Source organism: Globicephala melas, chromosome 19 (genome assembly GCF_963455315.2).
Source record: "Globicephala melas chromosome 19, mGloMel1.2, whole genome shotgun sequence".
Classification (NCBI taxonomy): Eukaryota; Metazoa; Chordata; class Mammalia; order Artiodactyla; family Delphinidae; genus Globicephala; species Globicephala melas.
This window is the reverse complement of record NC_083332.1, coordinates 9618824-9644405: the sequence shown is the minus strand read 5'-3', so window position 1 is coordinate 9644405 and position 25582 is coordinate 9618824. Positions and strand designations below refer to the sequence as shown.

The window sequence follows — 25582 nt, the reverse complement described above, 5'->3', positions numbered from 1 at the left end:
ATCCCAACACTAGTACTGGGGTTTGGGGAGCTTCCAGGCTGGCGAACACATCCACACCGGGAGAGTGACACACCCCAGCTCCACAGGGGCTCAGGCCCCTCCCAGACCTTGCCCTGTGTACCTCTTCATCCATGTCCTTTATCATATCCTTTAATGAACTGGTAAGCAGAAGTAAGTGTTTCCCTGAGTTCTGTGAGCTGCGCTAGCAAAATAATCAAACCTGAGGAAGGGGTCATTGGAGGTCCTGACCTATAGCCGGCTGGTCAGAGCACAGGGGATTACCTGGGCTTGCGACTGGCGCCTGCGGTGTGTGTGTGATGGGGCAGCGCTGCGAGCCCTTAACCTGTGGGATCTGACGGTATCTCCAGGTAGACAGTGTCAGAACTGAGCTAAACTGTAGGACACGCAGCTGGCAGAGAACTGCTTGGTGTGGGGAAAATCCTCCACATGTTTGGTGGCCAGCAGTGAAGGGCTTTGTGTGAGGAGTAAAGGAGACGCACAGGATGAAGAACTGGGCTTTCCAAACACGAGGAGAACTGTGGATTTTTCTATTTCAGCTACATACTGTATGATTCCAACTATATGACATTCTAGAAAAGGCAACGCTACAGAGACAGTAAAAAGGTCAGAGGTTGCCAGGGGTTGGGGGAAGAAAGGGATGCAAAGGGCAAGCACAGAGGACCTTTCAGGGCAGTGAAATTATTCTGTAAAATAGTAACTGTGGACACATCACACCCATAGCATGTAAACACAAAGAGAGAACCCTAATGTAAACTGTGGACTTCAGTTAATAATAACGGTATCTCAATATTAGTTCATCAGTTGTAACAAATGCACCGCACTAATTAACACAAGATATAAATAACTGCACAAACTGTGTGCAGGGGGAGAGGGGGCATGTGGGACTCTCTGTACTTTCCAATCAATTTTTCTACAAACTTAAAATTTCTCTAAAAAAAAGTCTATTAGTTTTTTTATGTGGACACTATATTAGAATACTACACAGCTATAAAAAATAAAAAATAATGAGGCTGCTCTCTACACTGATATAGACATAGATATAGATATAGAAATGACACGACCACACAAGGCACAGAACAGTATATATACTAGGCTTACTTCTGTCTAAGAAAGAAAATTAACATGTTTTCACACGTGTTTGCGTTTTATAGAAACGTTGGAAGGAAATAAAGAAACCAACAATAATGGTGACCTGTAAGGGTGAGGGGAGTAGAGTGGGAGGGAAGGGGCAGGAGAGAGAGACTTTTAAGGGCATACACTACCATTTATATATATACTGTATACACATATACAGTATCTGAAAGCAATATAAAAACGGTATATATATGTATGTTATATATGTAGTTCAAAACTCAGAAGTGAGTATATATCTTAATATATATACTTATGTGATATAGATATATATTATATATACTTATAAAATGTTATATAACTTATATAAATGTATTATACTTATATATTACTTATGTGTATACTCATATATACTTATATACACTTATAATATTTATATACTTACATTTTATAATACTTATACATACTTATATATACAGTATATATATACTCACCTCTGATTTTTTAACTACATGAATATGCTACCTATTCTTTAACAAAAGAAACTAACCATTTCACATTCAGAAGAAAAGAGAAGGGCAGAGGACAGAAGTCTCCCTCCCCTCGGGGCCTCCCCTTGTGCCATTCCCAAGGTTCAACACTGTTCACAGCTTGGAGCCCCTGCAGTTTGTTCACATCTGTATCTGTTCATAAACACGGCTCACTTTCCTTCCTTTTATACATAAATTAAACTATCACGCTCTTTGGTCCTGCAGCTTACTGCACGGATGGTGCCAGGAAGGCCCACGCCACTGCGGATCTGCACACCCAGGGAGGGATGATCGAAGGGGAGACATTCCGAGTGGGGGAATTTCTGCGTTGAAGAGTGTGTCTACTTCCTGTTTTAATAGCCAGTGAAGTCTCCTGCCAACCAAACATGCAGGTGCCCCTTTCATATTATCCATCTGACATTTTCACCAAATTAATGGGTGAAAAATAACGCCTCATTCTTTGAAAATTTACTTTTCCTGATAAGCTGTGTGGCTGATAGTTTTTTCATGTGTTCTTGGCAACCTGCGTTAGACGTTTAAAAACCGGGCTATTTTTTTCTTACTGAATTGTAAGAGGCTCTTTATATATATATATACACACATATATACATATATTTGCATATATATGTGTATATATATACACACATATATATATGCAAATATATGTATATATACACGTAAATATGTAATAAATGTTTAAATACACTCCTATGAATATAAACATTTATATATATTTGAACTGTATAAATATAAAATTTATATATACATATATAAATTAGGGATCATAAGTCTTTGTTTTATATATATATAACAAGTATTTTCTCTTAGTTTGTCACTTGTCTTTTAACTTTGTTTACAGTATCTCTTACCATCTGGAAGTTTTAAATTTTTAATTTACTCAAATTGGGTAACCTTTTCCTTTATGGTGTCTAGGTTTTGGGTCTTGTTTTGGAAGACTTTCCCTACCACAGGATCATAATAAATATATATATATTTTATAAGATTTCTTTGAATACTTTTACTGTAGTTTTGCTTTTTGTGTCTATAATTATCAAGATTTTGTTCTGATTATGGTGTGAGGAAGGGATGTCTTCTTTTCCCTATTGGAGAGCCAATGAAAATAGTCTTTAGAAACCTAGACTTGAAATTAATTATTCAGCCAGATTTTATGTCTAACTCATAAGTGCCTAGTATGGTCCTGGGATTTGATGTACGTCAAAGATATTAAGACCCTACTTTACAGATAAAGAAACTGAAGCCCAGAGAGGCAGTGCCTGGACCAGACTCACACAGGGAGCTCATGGGAGGAAGAAGGGCTGGGAAGATTTGGGGGCAGAAGGGGCAGTAACTCTCAGGATAGAGCCTGACCTGGGAGGGGGCCTCCATCTCACCTCCAGGCGAGGATCAGGGTGCAGTCGGCCAGGATGCACATCTTAGCCAGCTCCTTGAGGGCCTGCTGAGGGTCTTTCTGAGCAGAGAAGAAAATTAGAATGAGGGATCTGGGAGAAAGCAAAGAATTATAGTCTTGGAAGCAGAGCAGCTTAGGGTGCCAAGAGCCTATCACTCAACTGACACTCCCTAATCTCCAACTGGGTCCCCGCCTGTGCAGGACCCAGCAGTGACCGGGACAGCCCTGGCTGTGCCTTCCCGGGACTCACAGTGTGATGAGGGGGACAGACAGTCCCCAGTCAGTGATGACTCAAGAGTGGCCAGCACTGGGGTGGGAGAGCCAGAGGAGCATCTGTCCTACCTGGGGGATTAGGGAGAGCTTCCTAGAGGAGGGGATATCTGAGCTGGGACCTGAAGAATGATGAGGAGTGAGGGCAACAGAGAGCAGAAAAGGGAATTCCAGGCATAGGGAACAGCGTGTGCAAAGGAAGGGAGGGGAAAGGCTTGAGGAAGCACAATTCACCACTATGGGATGGAGGCTGTGAAATGAAAGGGTGATCCCGTGGAAGCTTAGAGATGAACCAGGAGAGCTGGGCAGGGATCGGGTGACACTGGGCCTCACGGGCCATGGAGAGCACTGGGGGATCACGGAGGGGTTGGGACATCAGATCTGTGTGCCAGAAGACCCCTCTGACTACTGCAGGGTTGAAGCTGGAGGCCACAAGACAAGAAAAGAGGCTGGGGCAGGGACCCAGGCAAGAGGGGAAAGGGCCTGGATCAGGGCCCGGCTGTGAGGATAGAATGAAACAGGTTCAAGAAGTATTGAAGTGGCAGAGGGCAGGGCCTGGTTGAAGGGGGAGTGGGGAAGGAGGAGACGGGTAATCTGACCCTCCACCTCCTGGCCAACACAGCTGTCCATCTCAGATGTGAGAAATTCCCCACTGGGGTTCCAACTTGCATTTCTCCTTAGAAGAGATTCAACAGTCTACCAGGCAACCGGGAGGCCCAAGGCTCCCCATTTCACAGATGGGGGCAGTGAGGCCAATGGAGGAGTGACCCCTGCTTACCACATCCACCTGGACGAGCAGGACCCGCAGGGCGAAGCTCTTCCCCAGGCTCTGCAGCCGCCCATGGATGTAGTCTGGGTGGAGGCTGTGGTAACGGAGACTGCGGGGCGGGAGAGGGAGGGTTGGTAGGTCTCCAGCTAAGAGACGCCAGAAGCCCTTCTCCCCTCTTGCTGGAAGGCAGAGGGCTTGGGGAGCACAGGCAGATCTGAGGCTCAGAGAGGTTAAGTGACTTGCCCAAGGTCACCCTTCAAGAAAGGGGCATGAGGGGACTGGCAGTGAGGGATGCCTGGCTCTGACTCCCTGGAAGGGTGGACCCCCGGATTCTTCACCTAGGAAGAGAAGGACTTTAGGTTTCAGGTGGAGACCAGGAAACCCTAGAGAGTGTATACCGGGGTCAGGGGGTGGTGCTGCACAGCTGGTCTTGGGAAGCAGGGCCCATCCCCGGGACTGCCTGCTTTGACCACAGAGGGCGCTGGCACGGACGGGGTGGGGTGGCTTTGCCACCCAGGAACAAAGGGACATCTCTGCTATAGCAGCTCTCATACACTGCAGGGAGGACAGGAACTTAGAAGTTTCACTTCCCCTGTCTGGAGAGGGGCCGCCAGGAGTGGAGGGAAACTTATTTAACTGTGGCGACGGTTACAGAAATCCTGGCTCCAGTCCTGGTGTCCAGGACATCAGTCCCCCTCCTCCCGCAGCCCCAGAGTCCAGGCGCCCGGCCCCTCCTCCCTCAGACCCAGGATCCAGACCCCCGGCCCCTCCTCCCTCAGATCCAGGATCCAGACCCCCGGCCCCTCCCCCCTCAGACCCAGGATCCAGGCCCCCGGCCCCTCCCCCCTCAGACCCAGGATCCAGGCCCCCGGCCCCTCCCCCCTCAGACCCAGGATCCAGGCCCCCGGCCCCTCCTCCCTCAGACCCAGCATCCGGGGCCCAGCTGTTGCTTCCGACACCAAGATCTCTGCCTCCCACACAGGGTCACACCTAGGCCTGGGCCGTGCCCAGAGGTCTCCCACACAATGGCCGAGAACACCCAGAGCACAGCCCTCGCAGGCCATCTGAGGGTGGGTGGCCCCCAGAGCTCACCTGAGGAAGAGGGCACAGGTGCTCTGGCCCAGCACGTAATCGGGAAGCACATCGCCAAACTCCCAGGGCACGTTGCGCACAAACCTCAGCACGGGGTTGCCCCTCTGGGGGGAGGGAGAACGGAAGCCATTAGCAGAGTGACCCTGGGCCCACCGCCACCCCAGGGCCCCTCCCCCCACCTCCTGCTTTGCACCCGGGGCTTCTCCAGCTCTGCCCTCCTCCTCTCCCCAGACTCCTCCTCCTCCGCAGCCTGGAATGTTCTTGGTACTGGGGCTCTGACCTAGGCCCCTCCTCCCTGGCCCTAGGCCTTAACTAAAGGGTCCCTGGGTCTCTCTCCAGCTCAGCCCTGTCCCCAGCCCCAGCTCGTGTGTCCTTGGTCCACTGGACACCTGTCCCCAGGGATCTACCTCACTGCACTCGGCACTGGCCTCCACACCTGCTCCCCCTCCCAGCCCCAACTCAGGGCCGGCCCCACCATCCAGAGACCCAGGCCTTGTCCTACAAGCTTCCCTCTCCCCCTCATCCACCAGGTGGGACATCTACCTTCTAAGCATCCCCCATGAATTCCTCCCCCTCCACTGCCATGGCCTCCACCCCACCTCCTCCTGGTCTCCTGCCCCAGTGGTGTCCCCTCCTGGCCACCCTCCAAACAGGAGCCAGACGGCTCTTCCTAAAGCACAAAGCTGCCCCTCTCCAGCTCTAAGCCCTGCCATGGCTTCCCAGTGCCCTCAGGAGGAAGCTCCTCACCGTGGCCTGCGACCCTCCACAGGGTCAGAGCTCCGAAAGCCTGGTATCTGCCCAGCAGACTCCTCTCTCTAAACACCCCTCACAGACTTTCCTGGTGGCACGGTGGTTAAGAATCCGCCTACCAATACAGGGGACACGCGCTGGATCCCTGGTCCGGGAAGATCCCACAAGCCACGGTGCAACTAAGCCCGCGAGCCACAACTACTGAGCCCATGTGCGACAACTACTGAAGCCCACGCGCCTAGAGCCCGTGCTCTGCAACAAGAGATGTCACTGCAATGAGAGGCCCGCGCACCGTGACAAAGAGTAGCCCCCGCTCGCCGCAACTAGAGAAAGCCCACGCGCAGCAATGAAGACCCAACGCGGCCAAAAGAAATAAATAAACCCCCGCCTCATGCTCTACCCTGTAGCCCAAGACCAAAATACTGTGAGCAGGTCAAGCTCTAATCTATTCAGGTATCTGAGTGCCTACTGTGTGTCTAAGTGCTGGGGATACAGCCGTGACCAAGAGGACATAGATCCCTGCCCTCGTGGGGGACACAGACATTAAACAAAAGCATCTCAGGGACGAACATGTAATTACCAAGTGAGGTGGAATTCAGCTCTAATAAGGGTGTGGTATCTGCTCTCGGGGTGGACTGTGGAGTGGTCAGAGCAGCTGGGGTGGGAAGGGTCTGCAGGGCTCCCAAGTCCCACAGGCTCTGGGCCATCTGAACCTGAGCCACTGGGAGCCATGGAAGGGCTTTGGGCAAGGGAGGGGCGAAATCCAATTTTTTTTTTTTTTTTAAATTGAAGCACAGTTGATTTACAATGTCATGTTAATCTCTGCTGTACAGCAAAGTGATTCAGTTATACATATATATATACATTTTTAAATATTCTTTTCCATCATGGTTTATCATAGGATATTGTATATAATTTTCTGTGCTATACAGTAGGACTTTGTTGTTTATCCCAATTTTAATTTTTAAAGAAGTATTTTGTCCACTTCACACCCATTAGAATGACTGAAATCCAAAAGACAATGACAAGTGGTGACGATATGGTGAGAATGGAACCTTCATCCACTGCTGGTGGGAATGTAAAATGATGCAGCCTTTTAGAAGACAGTTGGGGGTACCTGAGAAAGTTACACATACAGTTACCATGCGACCCAGCAAATCCACTCCTAGATAAATACCCAAGAGAACTGGAAACACGTGTTAACAGCAGTACACAAATGTTCACAGCAGCATTTTCATAATAATTGAGAGATATGAACAACCCGAACGCCCATCGATGGATGAATGGACAAACAAAGTGGCATGTCCATGCAATGGAATACTATTTAGCAACAAAAAGGAATGAAGTACTAATTCGTGCTACAACATGGGTGAACCTTGAGAGCATTATGCTAAGTGAAAACAACTAGTCATCATTTGCTAGACATTTGGGTTGTTTCCACTTTTTGGCTATTGTGAATAATGCTGTTGTGAACATGTGTGTACTAGATTTTGTGTGGACGTAAGACAGTGGTCCCTCAGTATCCACAGGGGATTGGTCCCAGGACCCCCTGAATATCAAAATCCACAGATGACGTAGTACAGTTGGCCCTCCGTGTCTGCGGGTTTTGTATCCATGGTTGCAGAAGGTTGACCGTATTTTCATTTCTCTTGCATATATACCTAGAGGTGGAACTGCACGGTCATAGGATAACTCTATGTTTAAATGTCTGAGGAACTGCCAGGCGGTTTTCCAAAGCGACTGCACCATTTTACATCCCCACCAGCAGTGTATGAGGGCTCCAACTCCTCCAACACTCTCCCCACCCTTGTTATTGTCTATCCTTTTGATTCTAGGGTATGACGTGGTATCTCATTGTGGTTTTGGTTTGCGTTTCCCTGATGGCTAAAAATTTTGAGCATATTTCATGTTCTTGAGTCCCATTATTATCTCTGTACACTGCTGCTCTCTCCTTCCAGAATGCCAGCCCCGTCAATGGCAGAGACTTTATCTGCAATCTCCAGAGCTTAGAACTGCACCAGGTAACCTCTGAAGATATTTATGGATTGTAAGTGGGTGAACCCCCATTTTAAAGGCTCAGAGGGGTTAAGTCACCCAAGATGATGCCCAAGATGACACAGCTACTGTGTGGCAGAGTGGGATTCAAACTTGGGCCTGTGTTCAACTGTTTTTGAATAAATGGACAAACCTGGGAACAGGAAATGTAGCTTCAGGAACAACATCATGCCCCCAACCGTAAGAGTTGGGGTGCTATGGACTGAATGTCTGTGTCTCCCCAAAATTCATAGGTTGAAATACTACCCCCCCAATGTGATGATATTAGGAGGTGAAGGGAGGTGATTAGGTCATGAAGGTGCAGCCCTCATGAATGGGACTAGCACTCTTATAAAAGAGACCCCAGAGAGCTCCCTCACCCTTTCCTACGCTGTGAGGACACAGTGAGAAGATGGCTGTCTATGAACCAGGAAGCGGGTCCTCACTAGACACCTAATCTGCCAGCCTCCAGAACTGTGAGAAATAAACGTTCGGTGTTCAGAAGCCTGAACAGACTAAGACACGGGGCATATTCAACCCACACACGCTAGTTGAATGGATGAATGGTGCTGTTGAGAGCATAATGGCTAGAACTCAGAACTCCTTCCTTGTCCACTAGAAAGCCCTCCCTATAACCACGTTTCCCACCAGAAACCCCAAAGTCCCACTTCTCCAGCCCCCTCCTCACCTGCCGGGGGCTCACAATGATGCTGTTGGATTTTGCTCCTGGTTTGGGGGCCTGGTTGGGGGTCTCTCCTGCCAGGGGTTCTGGCCCTATGGGGCGTGTGGCTCCAGGCCCTCCTGGAGGTCCTGAGATGGCGTACTCGGCGTAGGTCTGAGGAGCCGGCTGTGGGGAGGTCTCCACAGTGGGCAGGCTCCGTGTGGATTTGAATAAGGGCTTGGCCTGTGGGGAGAGGGGTGAGAGGGCATACAAAATCTGAATCTAGCCACTTCTCCCCACCTCCTCGGCCTCTACCCTGGTCCCAACCACCATCTTCTCTCCCTTGGGCCACTGCAGTCACCTCCGCACCAGTTACCTGCCTCTGCCCTTACCTCCCACAGTCTGCTCCCCACACTGAGTCATATCATGTTCCTCTTCTGCTCAGAGCCCTTAGGTGGTTCCTACTCAGAGTAAAAGCCAAAGCTGTCACTTCAGTCCTCAAGCCTCGTAAAGATCTGCCCCTGCACCCTTGCCTCAAGGACCTCACCTTCTACGTCTTCCCCTGGCTTTCTCTACCCCAGCCCCGCTGGCCTTCCTGCCGCCCTAAAACTTATCAGATTCTCTCTGACCTCAGGGCCTTTGCACTGGCTGTTCCCTTCCCCCCTGATGTTGCATAGCTCGCTCACTCACTTCTTTCACATTTTGGCAAAGGCATCATCTCCTCCAAGAGGCCCTCCCTTGACTGTTCTACCTAAGGTAGCTCTTCTCCCCCACCACACCCTCTATCCTTAGCCTACTTTCTTTTTCTTCCTAGCACACAGGTGGCAGCCACTACTTATCACCAGGCAATTGTGTTCCTGTACGATTGAGATCTCTGTGTTGCCAGATGCTTTATTTACCAAAAGATGTCAAAAGTGCAGATTTCTTTAAAATTGCCAAACCTTCCAAATTCTCAACTATCAGCAATAAATTCACTCCTTGCAGAACCAGGGTTCTGGCCACGTAAAACGTATCTCAGGACTACTTCCTGACTGCCAGTTTGCAGCCGCTGCCTTAGCCCTCCTAACCATGACATTTTACTTTTTACAGGAAACTGATACTTGCAGAAGGCAAAAAGACTGTCTTCTCAAAGTGACCCAGGCCCCAACATTTCCTAACCCACCCTGTGGTCCCACAGGCCCCTTCCTGTCCCCCTTCCTCCCAACCACCCCCCAAGCCTCCCAGCAGTCCCCCCATCTCCTAGTCCTACCCCGGGAGGAGGGACCTCATCCTCGTCCACTGGAATGAGGAATTTCTTCCTTGTGGGTGGGCCAGCGGGCTTCTCCACTCTCTCTTCGTCCATCGCAAGGTCCTTCTGGGGGCCTGAAAATAAAGCCGTGGCGTCGGGCGCGAGCGAAGCATCGACAGTCCCCAGAAGGAACCCCCAGACACAGCCGTACCCCCAAAAAAATTCCAGGGGCTCCATCGCGTCCAGGTCCAGACATCCAGGGCCCCAGGTTCTATAAGGCCCCGCCCCATCGAGCCTCCACCTGCGGCTCGCCCCGCCCCTTACCGGGACACACTTTCCTTTCGCCACACCCTTCAGGGTCCCACCTTTCTATTCTCCCCGCCTTCACTGTTCCCCGCCTTCCGTTTGCCAGGCCAGACCACTGTCCCCAACCCTCCGTCCACCCCGCCCCCAAGGCTCGCACCAGGATGCATTTCCCCCGCTCAAACCTTCCCTCGCTCCACCTTCTCAAACTCTCAGACATTGTAACGATTGATTGGCTTCTGCATCTGCCAATCGCCACCGGCGGTCTCAACCCCACGCCCCTCTCAACCCAGCCCCGCGGTCTCAGCGTCCCGAGAACTCACCTCCTCGCCCCCTGGCCGCGAAAGAAAGACAGGAGAGAGATCGAGGCGTCCCACCGCCGGCGCGGCCAGCGTAGCCCCAGGCTGGTCGCACTTCCGGCCTCTCTAGCCCTCCAGCCCGCTCCTGACGTTCCCCAAAGGCGTAGAGCATCGAGAGAGGCGGTTCCTCGCGCAGCTCTCTATGGTTCTGGAGGACTGCGGAGGTTTGGGTTTCGAGAGAGCTGTCCGCCTCTGCCCCTCAGCGTCTCCCGTTGCCGAGCAGTTTGATTTCAGTGCTCTTATTGAGCTCCTCTTGTGTGCCTGGGCTCTGGGCAGGGCTTAGTGGAGAAGGGATGGCGGGTAATCAAACTAGGTTCCTTCTCTCAGTACAGACTTGGGTTTGAATTCCAGCTCTGTCATTGACTTAGCCTCAGTTTCCCCATTCACTCATTCTCTTATTCCACATACATTGCCCCAGATAACGATAGCCCCGCTCCGCCCTTCTGGAGCTCACAACGCATTGGGAGAGACAAACCCTTTCCCAAACAGTGACATCCAGAGTGGACAGGGCTGGCTAGGAGACCCCAGAGGGCCCGGGAGGGGGGTGGGGCAGGGAACACCTAATCCAGCCCGAGGGCAAGGATAGAGCTTCTTAGAGAAAGGGACATCTGAGCAGAGACCTGGTTGATGAGTAAATATTAGTCATTTCCTGAAAGGATAGTATCACACTGTTCTAACTTGCAACTCTCTGATTACTAAGGAGAGAACATCTTTCTGTGAGTTTATTGGTCTTTAATAGTTTGTTTTCTGTGGGTTGCTTGCGCATATCCTTTGACCATTTTTTCAATGGTTGTATGCCTTTTTTTATTACTGTTAATGTGTCAGAGTACTTTATGGATTCCAATTCTAATTGTTAGTCAGTTACACATATTCCAAATATTTCCTGCTAGTTTGCACTTTATATTTTAACTTTATTTATTTATTTTTCTCACACAGAAGTTCTTAGTGTTTATTCACACCTATTTATCAATCTATCCTGAATTTTGGTTTGTTTAAGAGGCTTGCCATACCCCAAGGTCATATAGTTTATCACTTCTTTTAATACTTTTCCTAGTTTTGATTTTGTTTCTTTCATCCATATGAGACTTATTTTTGAAAATGTACTAAGGTAGGAATTTATGGTAGATATAGCTAATTGTCCAGATACCATTTATTTTAAAAGCCAGTCCTGGGAATTCCCTGGATGTCCAGTGGTTAGAACTCAGTGTTTTCACTGCTGGGGCCGGGGTTCCATCCCTGATCAGAGAAATAAGACCCCTCAAGTCATGCAGCTGGGAAAAAAAAAAAAGAAGCCAGTCCTTTCCCTGGTTTTGATATTCCACCTTTATCATGTGCCAAATTCCCATGTATACACAGGTCTATCGCTGACATTTCTATTATGTTTCATTGATCTCTGTATCTGTCCCTTGCCTCCATGCCAGTTTAATTATTTCATTTAGATATGTTTTGATATCACATGAGGCAAGTCCCCCACCTCTGTTCAGTTTCAAATCTGTCTTTACCATTCTTGTCCATTTTCTCTTCTAGATGGATTTTAGCAGCTGCTTTTCTAGTTCCCTGAAAAATCCTATTGCGATTGAGATTGGAATTGCACTGAATTGATGGATTAATTACAAGAAGATTGACATCTTTTTCATACCCATGAACATATTGTCTCTGTCTCTCCATTGATTTTGCCTTTTGTTAGGGACCTACTGTAAAAGATTTTTTTCTAATTAATTTTTATTTATATAATTGGTTCATGGTATTAGTTTCATAGGGCTGCTGTAAAGAAGTACCAAAAATTGAGTGGCTTAAACCACAGAAAGTTATTCTCACAGTTCTGGAGGCTAGAAGTCCAAATTCAAGGTATTGACAGAGCAATGCGCCCTCTGAACACACTAGGGAAGGATCTGTTCCAGCCCCCTCTCTTAGCTTCTGGTAGCCTCAGGCATTCCGTGGCTTGTGGATGGCCATCTTCTCCCTGTGTGTCTTCACACTGTCTTTCCTCTGTGCATGTCCGTCTCTGTGTCCAAATTTCCCCATTTTACAAGGACGCCAGTCATATTGGATTAGGGACCACCATAATGACCTCATTTTAACGTGTCTCTGTAAAGACCTTATTTCAAAATAAAGTCACATTCTGAAGTAATGGGGGTTAGGACTCAACATATCTTTTGGGGGGACACGAGTCAACCCTTAACAATTTTCTGTTACTTCTTATAAACTTCTTCCTTCTGAATTCATTTTTACTTCTTGCTAGAGTACATTCTCTTCAACTTTTTCAGAGAACATTCTGGATAGAACATTTCTGAGTCTTGCTCATCTGAAAATGTCTTTATTTGACCCTCACAAATGGAATCTCAAATTCTGGGTTCCTAGTTATCTTTCTTGCAAAGTTAGAAGACACTGGTGCTCCATTTGGGTCACTAATGGGAAGTCTACCATCTCCCTGATTCTCCTTCCTTCATAAGCAGTCTCATCGCTGGGTGTAATTTTTCCCCAGGATCACTTACTAGCAGTGTGACCTGGTACCAGCAACACAGTTTCTCTGTGTGCGTCAGTTTGCTCATCTCTAAAATGGGGATAACAATAGCATCACTATTAGGAAGATGAAATGAGTTACGTGTCAAGTCCCTACATCTTTACTTGGCATGCAGTAGGTGAAATATTCAGGTTTGTCATAAAAATAAAATAGTCCTTGACTAAGTCCTGGGCAAGCAGAGGCTGAAGCCGTTGTGGCCACCGCTGTAGCACAGTGCCCAGAAACAAGAAGGGGCTACGGAACCATATGTTGCATGAATGAACAAAGAACAGAAGCAGAATCCGGCAGCAAGCGACTTCACCACTGGGAGCCTCAGTTTTCCCATCTGTAACTGCTGAGCTTGTGAGAATTCCATAAGACCATGGAGCCCCGTCTTGAAATCCATGGTTCACTCATTCCTTGAATAACTACATATTGAGCACCTACGGTGTGGCAGGCACTGGGGACACAGCTGGCAGCAAATTGGACCAGGTCCCTGCCCTGTGGTGCTGATAGTCTCATGGGAGGCAGACCATAAGAAAGAAACCCACAAATAAGAGTTCCAGACAGGACTTCCCTGGTGGCGCAGTGGTTGAGAGTCCGCCTGCCGATGCAGGGGACACGGGTTCGTGCCCTGGTCCGGGAAGATCCCACATGCCGTGGAGCGGCTAGGCCCGCGAGCCATGGCCGCTGAGCCTGCGCGTCCGGAGCCTGTGCTCGGCAACGGGAGAGGCCACAACAGTGAGAGGCCGGCATACAGCAAAAAAAAAAAAAAAAAAAAAAAAAAAAAAAAAGAGTTCCAGACAGTCATACACGCTCTGGAGACGATAAAAAACAGTGACGTGAAGTAGATTATGGGGGAGGGGGCCACATGGTCACAGGAAGAGGGGCTCTATAAATAAAAAATACATATATTACCATCAACAATATACCCATCAAAGCAGATAGATAGCTTACTATGAGCTAAATCCTCACAGTAACCCTCCCCTTAGGTATCAATAGTTCATTTGACAGATGAAGGAACTGAGGCCCCAGTGACATAGAGAAGGACTATGAAAATGTGTCTCTGAATCCAAGGGCAGAGAGAGCTTCTAGAAGGAAGCCAGTCTGGGTGGGACTCAGTTTCTCCCGTTGGGGAATGGGAATTACCAAATAAACCTGCAAAGCGTGCCTTTTCCGCCAGGGGGCGATGGCGCCCCACAAGAGGATTTGGGGTGTAGAGGCGCCGGGGACCGCTGCGCCAGAACCCACTCCGGGGCAAAACCCGTGAGAAGGCGGCGGGCTGCCCTTTCGTTTCTCCCGACTCGTTTCACTATCGCAGAAATGCGGCAAAGGGCCCGCTGAGCGCGGTTCAGGTAACTCTGAGTCTATTTACGTTAGTTAAGGGGGAGAAAAGTTGTCCTCGGTTCTGTAATATATTATATTTCCAAGTTTGATTCCTACACTCTTCCCAAATTTAACTTTCAGATTCCGGATTCGCATCTTTCCGGCTCCCAGAGTTGCGAGTTCGAGTCTAACAGCTGTCCGTACTCTTATTTCCCCGTCCTTCTTCCAAACGCTCCAAGTTCAAATTCCAGTCCCAACCGAAGCTCCCGGGCGACTCCTCGAGTTCAGACCTTGCTCCACTCCCAAACCTTCCCCTAATCCCAACTTCGAGTTTCCTCTGCGCCTCCGAAGGATTGGGGTGGGGATGGAGAATATGGGCACACTTCGCCCCTAATTCCACCCAAGTGACTCTGGGCGGGGGGCATATTGCCGCCGGACCGAAGGCTCTGTTAGCGGGGGCGCGGCCGAGGGGCGCAGTGACCCGGCCGACGTCCGCACCCGCCTCTAAACTTAGCCGCGGTGACGCGCGGCCCGGCGATCGCGGCGGGTCCAGGGGACGCAGGGGCGCCCGAGCGGAGGGGGAACAGCTCTGCTCCGCGAGCCTCTATTTATAGCGCCTGGAGCCCGAAATAGCGCGAAGCCTAGCGGCCGGGATGACGCGGGAGCCGCAGGGGGCTGACTCACCCGGCCCCAAGCGGAGGCCCCCGGATGGGGGACAGTGGAGGCGCTGGACCCGACCCCGCCCCATCCCGGGCACCTCTTATGCTGGGACGTCCCAAGTTTCCACGGGGCACTGTGGATGGATATGCAGCAAAAGGAGGATCTGCAGCATGAGAGACTGAGGTTAGATCAGAGGTGGGACTTCCCTAAAAAGAGCCCAGAATTGAGGAACTAACTTTACACAAGAAGAGGGGTTGGGGGACTTCCCTGGTGGTCCAGTGGCTAAGACTCTGCGCTCCCAATGCAGGGGTCCCGGGTTTGATCCCTGGTCAGGGAACTAGATCCCACATGCCGCAACTAAGAGTTCTCATGCTGCAAAGAAGATTCCAGCGTGTCGCAACTAAGACCCGGTGCAGCCAAATAAATAAATATTAAAAAGATGAACCAGATATACACACGTATTTCTCACCAGCAACAGGACTGAGGCATCTTGGGGGCAGAGAAATGGACACAACCGGCCAACCATCAGGCCACAGCTGTCCCCCTCTCCACTTGCCATGTCTCCGTGCATGCTGTTCCCACTCCCTAGAATGCCTTTCCCTGCCTCCCCAGTCTTAAGAACTCATGCTCCTCAGGGACCTGGTGCTAAAGGCAATGCCTCACAAATGAAAACTCTGTGACCCATTGGACTGGGAACCCCATGAGGGCAGGGCCAGGCCCTTCTCATTCATCACCATGTCCCCAGCACTGCCCAGCACAAGATAGGGCTCTGGAGAAGTTAACTGCATGAATAAGAAGTGTTGGTAATAAAATAAAATGACGTTTCCCAAACTATAATAGCAAGTGTTTATTGTATGCTACATGCCAGGTGTGAGTCAGGGAGTTATCTCCTATGGGTCTCACTACAACCTTAGGAGGGAGGTACTTTTATTATTTTCATCATCACCAACCCCATGTTAGAGATGACGAAACTGAGACTCAGAGAATACCTTGCTTGTAGTCAGAGCTGTCTCTTGAACCAGGTCCCATGGCCCCAGAGGTGTTCAGTTCCCCAGATACTGTCTCTAGGCCCTATAGAACCCAAAGGTAAGGAGTGATTCTTAAAGTGCAGTCCACAGAACCTTGGGGGGTTCCCCAGCACTCTTTCAAGAGGTCCCCAAGGTCAAAATGATTATCATAATAATACTAAGACACCTCCCTTTTTTCACTCTCACTCTCTCCTGAGTGTTCAATGCAACCTGCAACATATCACAACAGACTGAGCACCCAAGCAGAGGTGAAGACCCAGTTATCTTCTGTTGAACCAAACATTAAAGTGGGGGACTTCCCTGGTGGCACAGTGGTTAAGAATCCGCTTGCCAATGCAGGGGACATGGGTTCGTTCGAGCCCTAGTCCGGGAAGATCCCACATGCCAGGCAGCAACTAAGCCCACGTAGCACAACTACTGAGCCCACGTGCCACAACTACTGAAGCCCGCGCACCTAGAGCCTGTGCTCCGCAACAAGAGAAGCCACTGCGATGAGAAGCCCGCGCACCACAACAAAGAGTAGCCCCCACTCACTGCAACTAGAGAAAGCTTGCGCACAGCAACAAAGACCCAACGCAGGCAAAAAATAAATTAATTTAAAAAAAAACCTATAATGAGATACTACTTCACATCCATTAGGATGGCTAAAGTTAAAAAAATTAATTAAATAAAATCTTTTCTAAAAGTAAATAATAAAAATAAAATATTCTGTTGAAGGACTTTCCTGGCAGTCCAGTGGTTAGGACTCTGCACTTCCACTGCAGGGGGCATGGGTTCAATCCCTGGTCAGGGAACTAAGATCCCACATGCCGGGCAGCGTGGCCAAAAACATACAAAAAGTTTGTCGATTCTCTTAGTTTTCCTTTGAAATGATCCAAATGTTAGTTTTATGTCTTGCCTTCCCATCTTTACATCTCATTTTTCTTGTCTTGTAGCATTTGCAAAGACTTTCAGGACAACGTCAAATGGCAAAGTTGATCAATTCTCACATACTCCATATCACAGCCTTCTGAGATCTTATTTTGTTATCCCTATTTTATAGAAGGAGAAACTGGTTAGTTTCTATTTTATAGAAGGAGAAACTAAACAAGGTTAGTCTCTTGACCAAGGCCACAAAGCAAGGAAGCAAACAAACCAGGACTCCAACAAAAGCTTGTGTTTTCAACCACTGCCTTAAGAGAAAATTCAATAGTCACCCTGTATTTCTTTAACAGGCAAAATACCCTGTGAGATTCCACAGTGACCCCTGGATCTGGAATGAGGTTCTGGAGACCTGAGTTCTGGTTCTGGCTCTGCCTTCTTTCTGAGCCTGTTTCCTGCTGTGAGACAGAAGCTGAAAGCCACAGAAACTCTGTCTTCAGGGTGGAAGGAGACAGGCCCCTAAACAGACTGTATTTGTTTCCTGTGGCTGCCTAACAAATTACCACAAACTTCGTGGTTTAAAACAAGAGAAATTTATTCCCTCACAGCTCTGGAGGCCAGAAATCCTAAAGCAAGGTATCAGCAGGGCCACACTCCCTCTGAATTTTCTCGGGGAAGATTCTTCCTTGCCTTTTCCAGCCTCTGGTGGCCCCAGGTGTTCCTGGGTGGCCCCATCACTCTCATCTCTCCCTCCAACTTCACATGGCCGTCTCTTCTCCTATCTGTGTCCAATCTCCCTCTGCCTTTCTCTTGTAAGGACACTTGCCATTGGGTTTAGGGCCCACTTGGCTAATCCAGGGTGATATCATCTCGAGATCCTAACCTTAATTATATCCGCAGAGACTCTTTTTCCAAATAAGTTCCCACTGACAGGTCTCAGGTGGACCTACCTTGGGTGGGGGGAAGGGCACACCATTCAACCCACTACACAGATCAAAACAGAAAAATGAGAACAGGACAATACGTGGCAGAGTTTAGACTGGGAGGTGTCCAAAGCTTTATGATTGCACGCAGCCGTTCCAGTGGAGAATGTTGAAGCATTTGCCCTTGAGAGCCCAGAGTGGTCTGTGCGTCCTACCTGTGGCGGTTAGAAGTCCCGTGTGTCCCCCATGTTCTGGACATCTTCCACAAGGATGGGAAGGATTTTTTTTTTTTTTTTTTCCGGTACGCGAGCCTCTCACCACTGTGGCCTCTCCCGTTGCGGAGCACAGGCTCCGGACGCGCAGGCTCAGCGGCCGTGGCTCAGGGGCCCAGCCGCTCCGCGGCACGTGGGATCTTCCCGGACCGGGGCACGAACCCGTGTTCCCTGCATTGTCAGGCGGACTCTCAACCACTGCGCCACCAGGGAAGCCCAGGATGGGAAGTCTTTAAGGGAGTTTTTCATTCTTCAACTGTTAATGTGGAGTCGAGAGATTTTCTCTTTCACAAAATGCCAAATAATAAGAAAAAATCAACACCCATACAGCACTTAATATGTGCCCTGTTCTAAGTGTTTAAATATCTATTAACTCGGGCTTCCCTGGTGGCGCAGTGGTTGAGAGTCCGCCTGCCGATGCAGGGGACACGGGTTCGTGCCCCGGTCCGGGAAGATCCCACATGCCGCGGAGCAGCTGGGCCCCTGAGCCATGGCCCCTGAGCCATGGCCGCTGAGCCTGCGCGTCCGGAGCCTGTGCTCCGCAATGGGAGAGGCCACAACAGTGAGAGGCACGCGTACCGCAAAAAAAAAAAAAAAAAAAAAAAAAAATCTATTAACTCCTTTAATCCTCACAAAAAACCCTCTGATGTCTTGCTGGTGATTCTCCTTTCATAGCGGAATAAACTGAGGTGCAGAGAGGCTGGAGTGGCAGTTTGGAAGTTCCAGAGCTTGAACCCCACAGTCTGGCTTCAGAGTCTAGGCTCTTGACCTTAAGCCATGCTGTCACCTGGAGGTACACTGTCCCATGTTAAAGCTGGACTTTGAGGAAGCCATACTCCCAGATCCGTGGTCAGGCACCGTCTACTGCTGTGATGTCCAATATGGCAGCCACTTGGCTACACGTGGCTTTTAAGCACTTGAAACATGGCTGGTCCAAAATGAGATGTGTCATGAGTGTAAACTCCACACCAGATTTCATAGACTTAGCGTGATTAAAAAGAATGTAACTATCTCATTTAAAAAACTGCTGAGGGACTTCCCTGGTGGAGCAGTGGTTAAGAATCTGCCTGCCAACGCAGGGGACATGGGTTCGAGCCCTGGTCCGGGAAGATCCCACATGCCGCGGAGTAACTAAGCCCGTGCGCCACAACTACTGAGCCTGCGCTCTACAGCCCACGAGCCACAACTACTGAAGCCCACGTGCCGAGAGCCCGTGCTCCGCAACAAGAGAAGCCACCGCAATAAGAAGCCCGCGCACCACAACGAAGACCCAACGCAGCCATAAATAAATAAATTTATAAAGAAAAAAAGGCTGACATTGAGTACGTATGAAATAATATCTTGCATCTATAAATAAATAAATTTATAAAGAAAAAACTGCTGACATTGAGTATGTATGAAATAATATTTTGCATCTATCTGGTTAAATAAAATACAGGAACAAATTATTTTCACCTGTTTCTTTTGGCTTTTTTTTTTTTAGTGTGGCTACTAGGGCATTTAAGCTTGAATATGTGGCTAGTGTCCTATTTCTTATGGACAGTGCTGGCCCATGGAATTTGCTGTCTCTCCATCTGGGAGGACATCAGATGCTGGAGCGCCATGTGTTCCGGGGCCGCTGAGCCTCGGGATTTCTTGGGATGTTCTGGAACAATCCATGTCAGAAGCATATTCAAACAGAGCAACTGATGCTCATGTCAAAAATGTGGCCTTAAAGAACACTCTCAAATCCCTGCCTCCACCAGACCCAGGTGAAGAAGCTACTTAACCAAGAGAGACCACAGTGCCAGGCAGTACTTTGTGGCCACTTGGTATATGGAGTATATTTTTTATTCATAAATGATATACATGTGTGCCTCTACTGAGAGTGTTATAAAATAAAAACTTCCAAAACAGAGATAAAGTACTCATGGGTGAGCCAGGCTGCGTGAGATCACAAGTTCAAATCCTGACTCTGTCCCCTCCCTAGCTGTGATTCCTTCCAGGAGTCCCAGTTTCTTCATCCAGAAACTGGAAGTGTTTGTCCCTGTGCCCTGAGGGCTGTTGGGGGAACTCAGTGAGACCCTGCGTGCAAAGGGCCCGACATGTGGTCAGGGCCCGACATGTGGTCAGGGCCCGACATGTGGTCAGGGGCCGACACGTAGTCAGGCAGAGAATGAGCTACAACAGTGACCAGGTTTCTTGAGAGGCGGGGGCCCTGCTTAGGTCGGAGGGAGTCACGCCAGGTTTCTCAGCGGAGGGGATAGCTATGTTGTACCTCAAAGCATGGAAAAACAGTCACTAGGTGGAGAAGGATGGGAAAGGTATTTGGGCAGAGGGAGCCGAATGTTCAAGTCGGGAGGCATGAACAATGCATTTGGGGAAAGGCAAGCTGTTTGAGTATTGTTAGAGGGCAGAGTGAATGTGTACTGGGGAAAGGGGTGGGGGGCAAGAGATGGGGTTGAAGAAAGCAACAGGCCACGGAAGGCCTCGTAGCTCACAGGACTAGAGCACTGGGGAATCGTAGCAGGCTCTGAGCAGGGGAGAGACCTGACAGGAGTAGGTTTGTGGTTTAGCAAAATCCTTCTAGATGGGAAGGGGCAGAACTGGGGCAGGAAACCAGGGATGAGTATAGACATGAAGGATGAAGTGGGGAAAAGGGACCAAATAGACAACTGGACCAGAGTAAGGAGGGGGAGGAAGGAGAATATATAAAATCTTTGAAAGATAGAATGGAGATGAGTGATGGGTTATGGGAGGTAAGGGGAGGAAGGTACCAGGAGGAGGCCTAGAACTCTGGCCCAGGAGACAGGGTCTATGTGGGACTACGCCTGAGCTGGGGACCTGGGAGAAGGAGGCACAGGTGTGGGAGGAAGCTGTTGAGGTCAGGGTGAAAGTCTGTGGGACAACCGGAGGAAGGCATTCAAGAGGCTTCTAGACACATGGGTCTGGAGCACAGGAGAGACGGTGAAGCAGAGGCTGGGAGGCCGACAGAGCTCAGACAGGGCTGAAATCCTGACAGTGGGAGAAAGTGGAAGGTGCAGTAGGGTAACTTCACCATCAGCCAGTGATGACAGCAGAAAGTGGTCCTGCCCGGGACAGTAGCCTTGGTATCAGGTTCTCATCCTGGTCTGTACCTGGGGACAGGAAGATGAGCAGACCCAAAGTCCCCACAGGAGTGCCTGCCCAGTGGGGGGTAGAGGGCACAGATGTATACAAGCAGTACATGCCTCCCTGGGGGCAGTGTGTAATGAATGGGTACTTCAGGGGGTACAGTGATCCATTCCCAAGGACTAGGGGCAGTGGAAAGTGTCAGGACCAGTTCCTGGTGGGGGGGGGGCATAGAGAGGGAAAGCGAATTAACTGGGAGTCTCTCAGTTTCAAATGCAAACTAGTTTAAGGAAATGTATTGGTTCACATGATCAGAAGGTTGAGTACACCAGCTTCAGTTACAGCTTGATCCAGGAGCTCAAATGATGATATGAAGTCACTGTCCCATCTCTGGGTTTCATATTTCTCTGATGTTTTTTCCTCAGAAAGACTTTCCTTGAGGTAGCAAAGATAGCCCTAGCAGCTTTAGGCTCACATCTCATCCTCTTAGCCACCCCAAAGGGAAGAAAGTGCTCCTAGCCAATGGTCCCATCATTCGTTGTCCTAAATGGGTCACATGCTCACCTCTGAACCAATCACTGTCGTCAACGGACAGCCCAACTGGAATACTGTGATTGGCTGGGCCTAGGACACGTGCCATTCCCTGGAAACGGAGGATGGAGTGAGCCCCAAGACAGCCAGGTGAACTGAAATTGAGAAAGGGGTGGTTTCCCAAAGAACAAGAAGAAGGCCGGCAAAACTGTAGATGCCCATGTGGCTGGGAGGAAAGGAAGGTTGGAAAACAGATTTTCTCATACGTTAATGGGGCGTGGGAATAGTACCTCACCTCTAAGGATTAGGGTGAGGATTCCATGAATTAACGCAGGTGAGACATTTAGTAGACTGCTAGGTAAACAGCAGGTGCTGGATAAAAGGTAGCTATTATTTAAAAACTAGTAATCAGTATTACTACTACTGATGATGAGTGGCTATGCTGGGAGAAATGAGCTCCCAGCCTCAGGAGGAGACCAAACTGGAACTGAACAATTTAAGCAGTGAAAGCTCATGTAATCTACACTGTACAAGCTCAGTCCCCAACTGGTTCTTCTCCAGGCTTCTGTCTCCAGGTCTATGAAATGGGATGAGTGAGGGGACTGCATGAAACCAGAAGGTCATTTTAGAATGTCACCTCCTCAGAAAAAGGCCTTCCCTGACTACTCTTACCAAAGTATCCCCTTTATTATAATCTATTCTCCCATTTAATTTCCCTTACAGTGCTTACCCACAATCTGAAATCACCTTATTTATTTACTGTTTGTCTCCCCCATTAGAACGTCAGCCCCACGAGGGCAAGGATCTCTCTTCTGCCTTGTTCACTGCTGTGTTCCCAGCACCCAGCAAGCCCTTGATAAATACTTGTTGAATGACTAGATAAATACTGCTTATAAAAACAGAGTGCCTAGTTTCCTGATAGGTACTGGGTTCTCCATTAAGGGAAGTGTCCAAGCTGAAACTGAAAGAGCGTACCTTGCAATTCATGATGCAATCCAGTTCCTCTCCAGGCCTCAGTTTCCTCATTTATAAAATGGGTGTGTGGCGGAGGTTGGGGGTCTGGGGGGGTGTGAAGTCTTGGCCCAGCCCCTGCCTGCTATCCCCGAAGGAGCCACCAGAGGGCGCAGCGCCTCTGCCCAAAAGTCGACGCTCAGCCGCTTGAGCCCGGTTGGATGCAGCCCGGTTGGATGCAGCCCGGTTGGATGCGTCCCGATAGTCCTGGAATATTCTGAGCCGCGCTGGCTTCCAGGCGTCCAGGAACCCAAGAGTTCGTGCGGATGGGGGCGGGGGGGTGTCCGCGCTCCCCGAAGTGGGGCGGTTGGGCGGGAGGTGACTCAGGCGCGCGGCCCCGGCCCCCAGTTCTCGCGAGGGAGCGCGCACGGCCTCTGGAACTCGCGCGGCGCCGCGTCCATTTTTACCCGAGCGCCGCTAAAAATAGTCCTCGCGCTAGGAGCTGAGCCCGAAATAGCGGCCTCCAGATAAGGCAGTGCGACTCAGCGCTTCCGGGGAGCGGAAGGGGGAGGCAGCGTGGGGCGGGGGGGCTGGGGGTGGGCCTGGGCTCGACTGGGCCTCGCCGCGCAGCCCCGGCCGGACGATCGGCCCCCGCCGTCGCCGCATTGACCCCAACCTGTCACCAGCCTCGAATCAGCACCCCCAATCCTCCATCACCCCGATCCCCTGTCTCCTGGTACCCCGCATCCTCTGCTTCCCCTCCATTCTTCATCCCTGACCATTATCTACCTCCCCCTTCCCTATCCTAATCTTCACTCCTAGCCCTGCCGCCCCCTCCCCGAGTCCTCAACCTACTCTCCCTGAAGTCCTGTACGTATTCTCCCTCCCCAGCCACAGCACGAATCTTGCCTCTCTGAATCCGCCCCCCCTTCCAGTTCTCAGCTCCACTTCTATGGGGGGGGGGGAGGACGGGGAGGTCACAGGAAGTCACACCAGACCAGCAAGCAGAGGGCTGGGGATGAGGCTCTGACTTCTTGCTTAGTTTCTGCAGTGGATTGAGTGGGCTTAGTTCTGGGTCTTAGCCAGTTTCAGGGCTCATACTGTGCCCAGGATCAGGGATTCAGGCCTGGGCCAGGGTTGGGGCTCAGACTGGGGTCACGCAGGTCTATCACCAAGGTTGGGGTCACCAGAGTCAGGGCTCAGCCTGGCACCCACTGTTTAGTTCAACAAACCCAATTCTACTATGATTCTTCCCTCTCTTGCAAGTCAGTGATGGGACACGACAGCTCCAGGCAGTGGGAACAGCCAGGAACCCTGCTCCCTCTGGGCCTGCTCCCTCTTGCACTTGGATCTTCTGGGCACCTTCCCACTCTGATATCCTGTGACTCTTTCAGTGCCCACTCCAAGTATCAGCCTCAAGGGTCTTATACCACATTTACCTGAGATTCAAAGTCTGCATCCTTCTAGTCTCTGAAATATCACAGGACAGAAACTGCCCTGACCTGTGTGAACCCAGGGAGCACAGTGTAGTAGACAGATGTTGCTTCGGTGAAAATTCAGGCAGAACTCTTTGGCTGTGGATGGAAGGCAGCCTCAAGTGGTGTCCCTGTCCCTAGTGGACACCAAGCTTTAGCCAGGTGTCCAACTGTTATGTTGTCTGGATGGGACTCGACTGCCAGGCAAAGGGACTGAGCTGGAGGATCCTTTAAGGCAAGAAGAATCATGTAGTTGGATGAAAGAATTAGGAGGCTGGAAAAGTCAGCAAGGACCAGACAGAAATGGGCCCCATGGGCCATGGTGAGGAGCCTGGGCCATGGTGAGGAGCCTGGACACACAGTGAGGAGCTCCCCCAAGGGCACTGGGGAGCCATGGCAGGTTCTGAGCAGGGGAGGGACAGAGGAAGGTTTAAAGACCTTTCTGACTGCTTCCTTGAGGTAGACTGAGGAAGGGAGGGGGAAAGGAGGGACCTGGACCTAGGTAGGAGTGGGAGGAGGGGAAAGAGGAGGAGAGAACAGATTTGAAAGTCAGTGAAGGGCTCCCCTGGTGGTGCAGTGGTTAAGAATCCGCCTGCCAATGCAGGGGACAGGGGTTCGAGCCCTGATCTGGGAAGATCCCACGCTTTGCAGAGCAAGTAATCTCTTGTGCTACAACTACTGAAGCCTGTGCACCTAGAACCTGTGCTCCCCAACGAGAGAAGCCAGTGCAATGAGAAGCCCGTGCACTGGAACGGGGAGTAGCCCCTGCTCATCTCAAGTAGAGAGAGCTGGTGTGCAGCAATGAAGACCCAAGGCAGCCAAAACTTAATTAATTAAATGTTTTAAAAATTGGGGGAACATGTATTGGCAAATACAAGAGTATACCTTGACAAAGTAAATTCTCTTCCTTCCTCTGATCCCCACTTCTCACTGTTAACTATTTCTTGTGTGCCTTGGCCAGTAGGATTCATTGAGCTCTCACGATGCCCCCAGGCTGTGCTAAGCCCGTCACAGAAATGACCTTTGCTCCAATCACTCACCACCCAGTGTGTTGGCCAGGCACCATTGCTGTACCCATTTTAGAGAAGTGAAGCCCGAGGCTTAGAGAAATGCAGGGATGTGTCCTATCAAGGGCCTGGCTTTGAAGGTTTTTCAAAATTGAAGGTATGGGAGCAGGTGAGATCAGAGAGGAAAAAGTCCAAAGGGCCAGAGCCCAGGGAACTGGAGGGGAGTGGCAGGGAGTTCAAGGGGGCTGCCTGGAGGAGGAGTGAGGAAAGCTAGGAAGGTACCTTCCAGAGCCTTCTGATGAAGGGCTTAGGTGGAAGTAAGTAACTCCGTTTGGGAGGCTGAGGTACCCCTGGCAGCAGGGCAGAACCCTCACCTCAGGCCCCAGAGGTGTTCATAGGAAGAGACTGAGGCTGCTTGATGACATCTCAGGGACACGGTGATAGCACAGCCGGCTGTTA

The 25582-nt window shown here is 50.0% G+C and overlaps 1 protein-coding gene across 6 annotated transcripts in view; it reads right to left on the bottom strand.

Annotated features, from left to right (window-relative positions):
- Window positions 1-25582, bottom strand: part of ERCC1 (ERCC excision repair 1, endonuclease non-catalytic subunit) — a 45204-nt gene that overhangs the window by 4756 nt on the left and 14866 nt on the right. Inside the window, exons 1-6 of one of the 6 annotated variants that reach the window (XM_070044233.1) lie at window positions 10461-12932; window positions 9856-9968; window positions 8634-8849; window positions 5162-5265; window positions 4079-4178; window positions 3014-3090 (exon numbers count right to left, since the gene is read on the bottom strand). In XM_070044233.1, the coding sequence (XP_069900334.1) occupies window positions 3014-3090; window positions 4079-4178; window positions 5162-5265; window positions 8634-8849; window positions 9856-9968; window positions 10461-10608 (758 nt within the window). In that variant the 5' untranslated portion in view covers window positions 10609-12932. The other 5 variants (XM_030873899.3, XM_030873900.2, XM_060289083.2 and 2 more) reach the window with 5 other exon arrangements.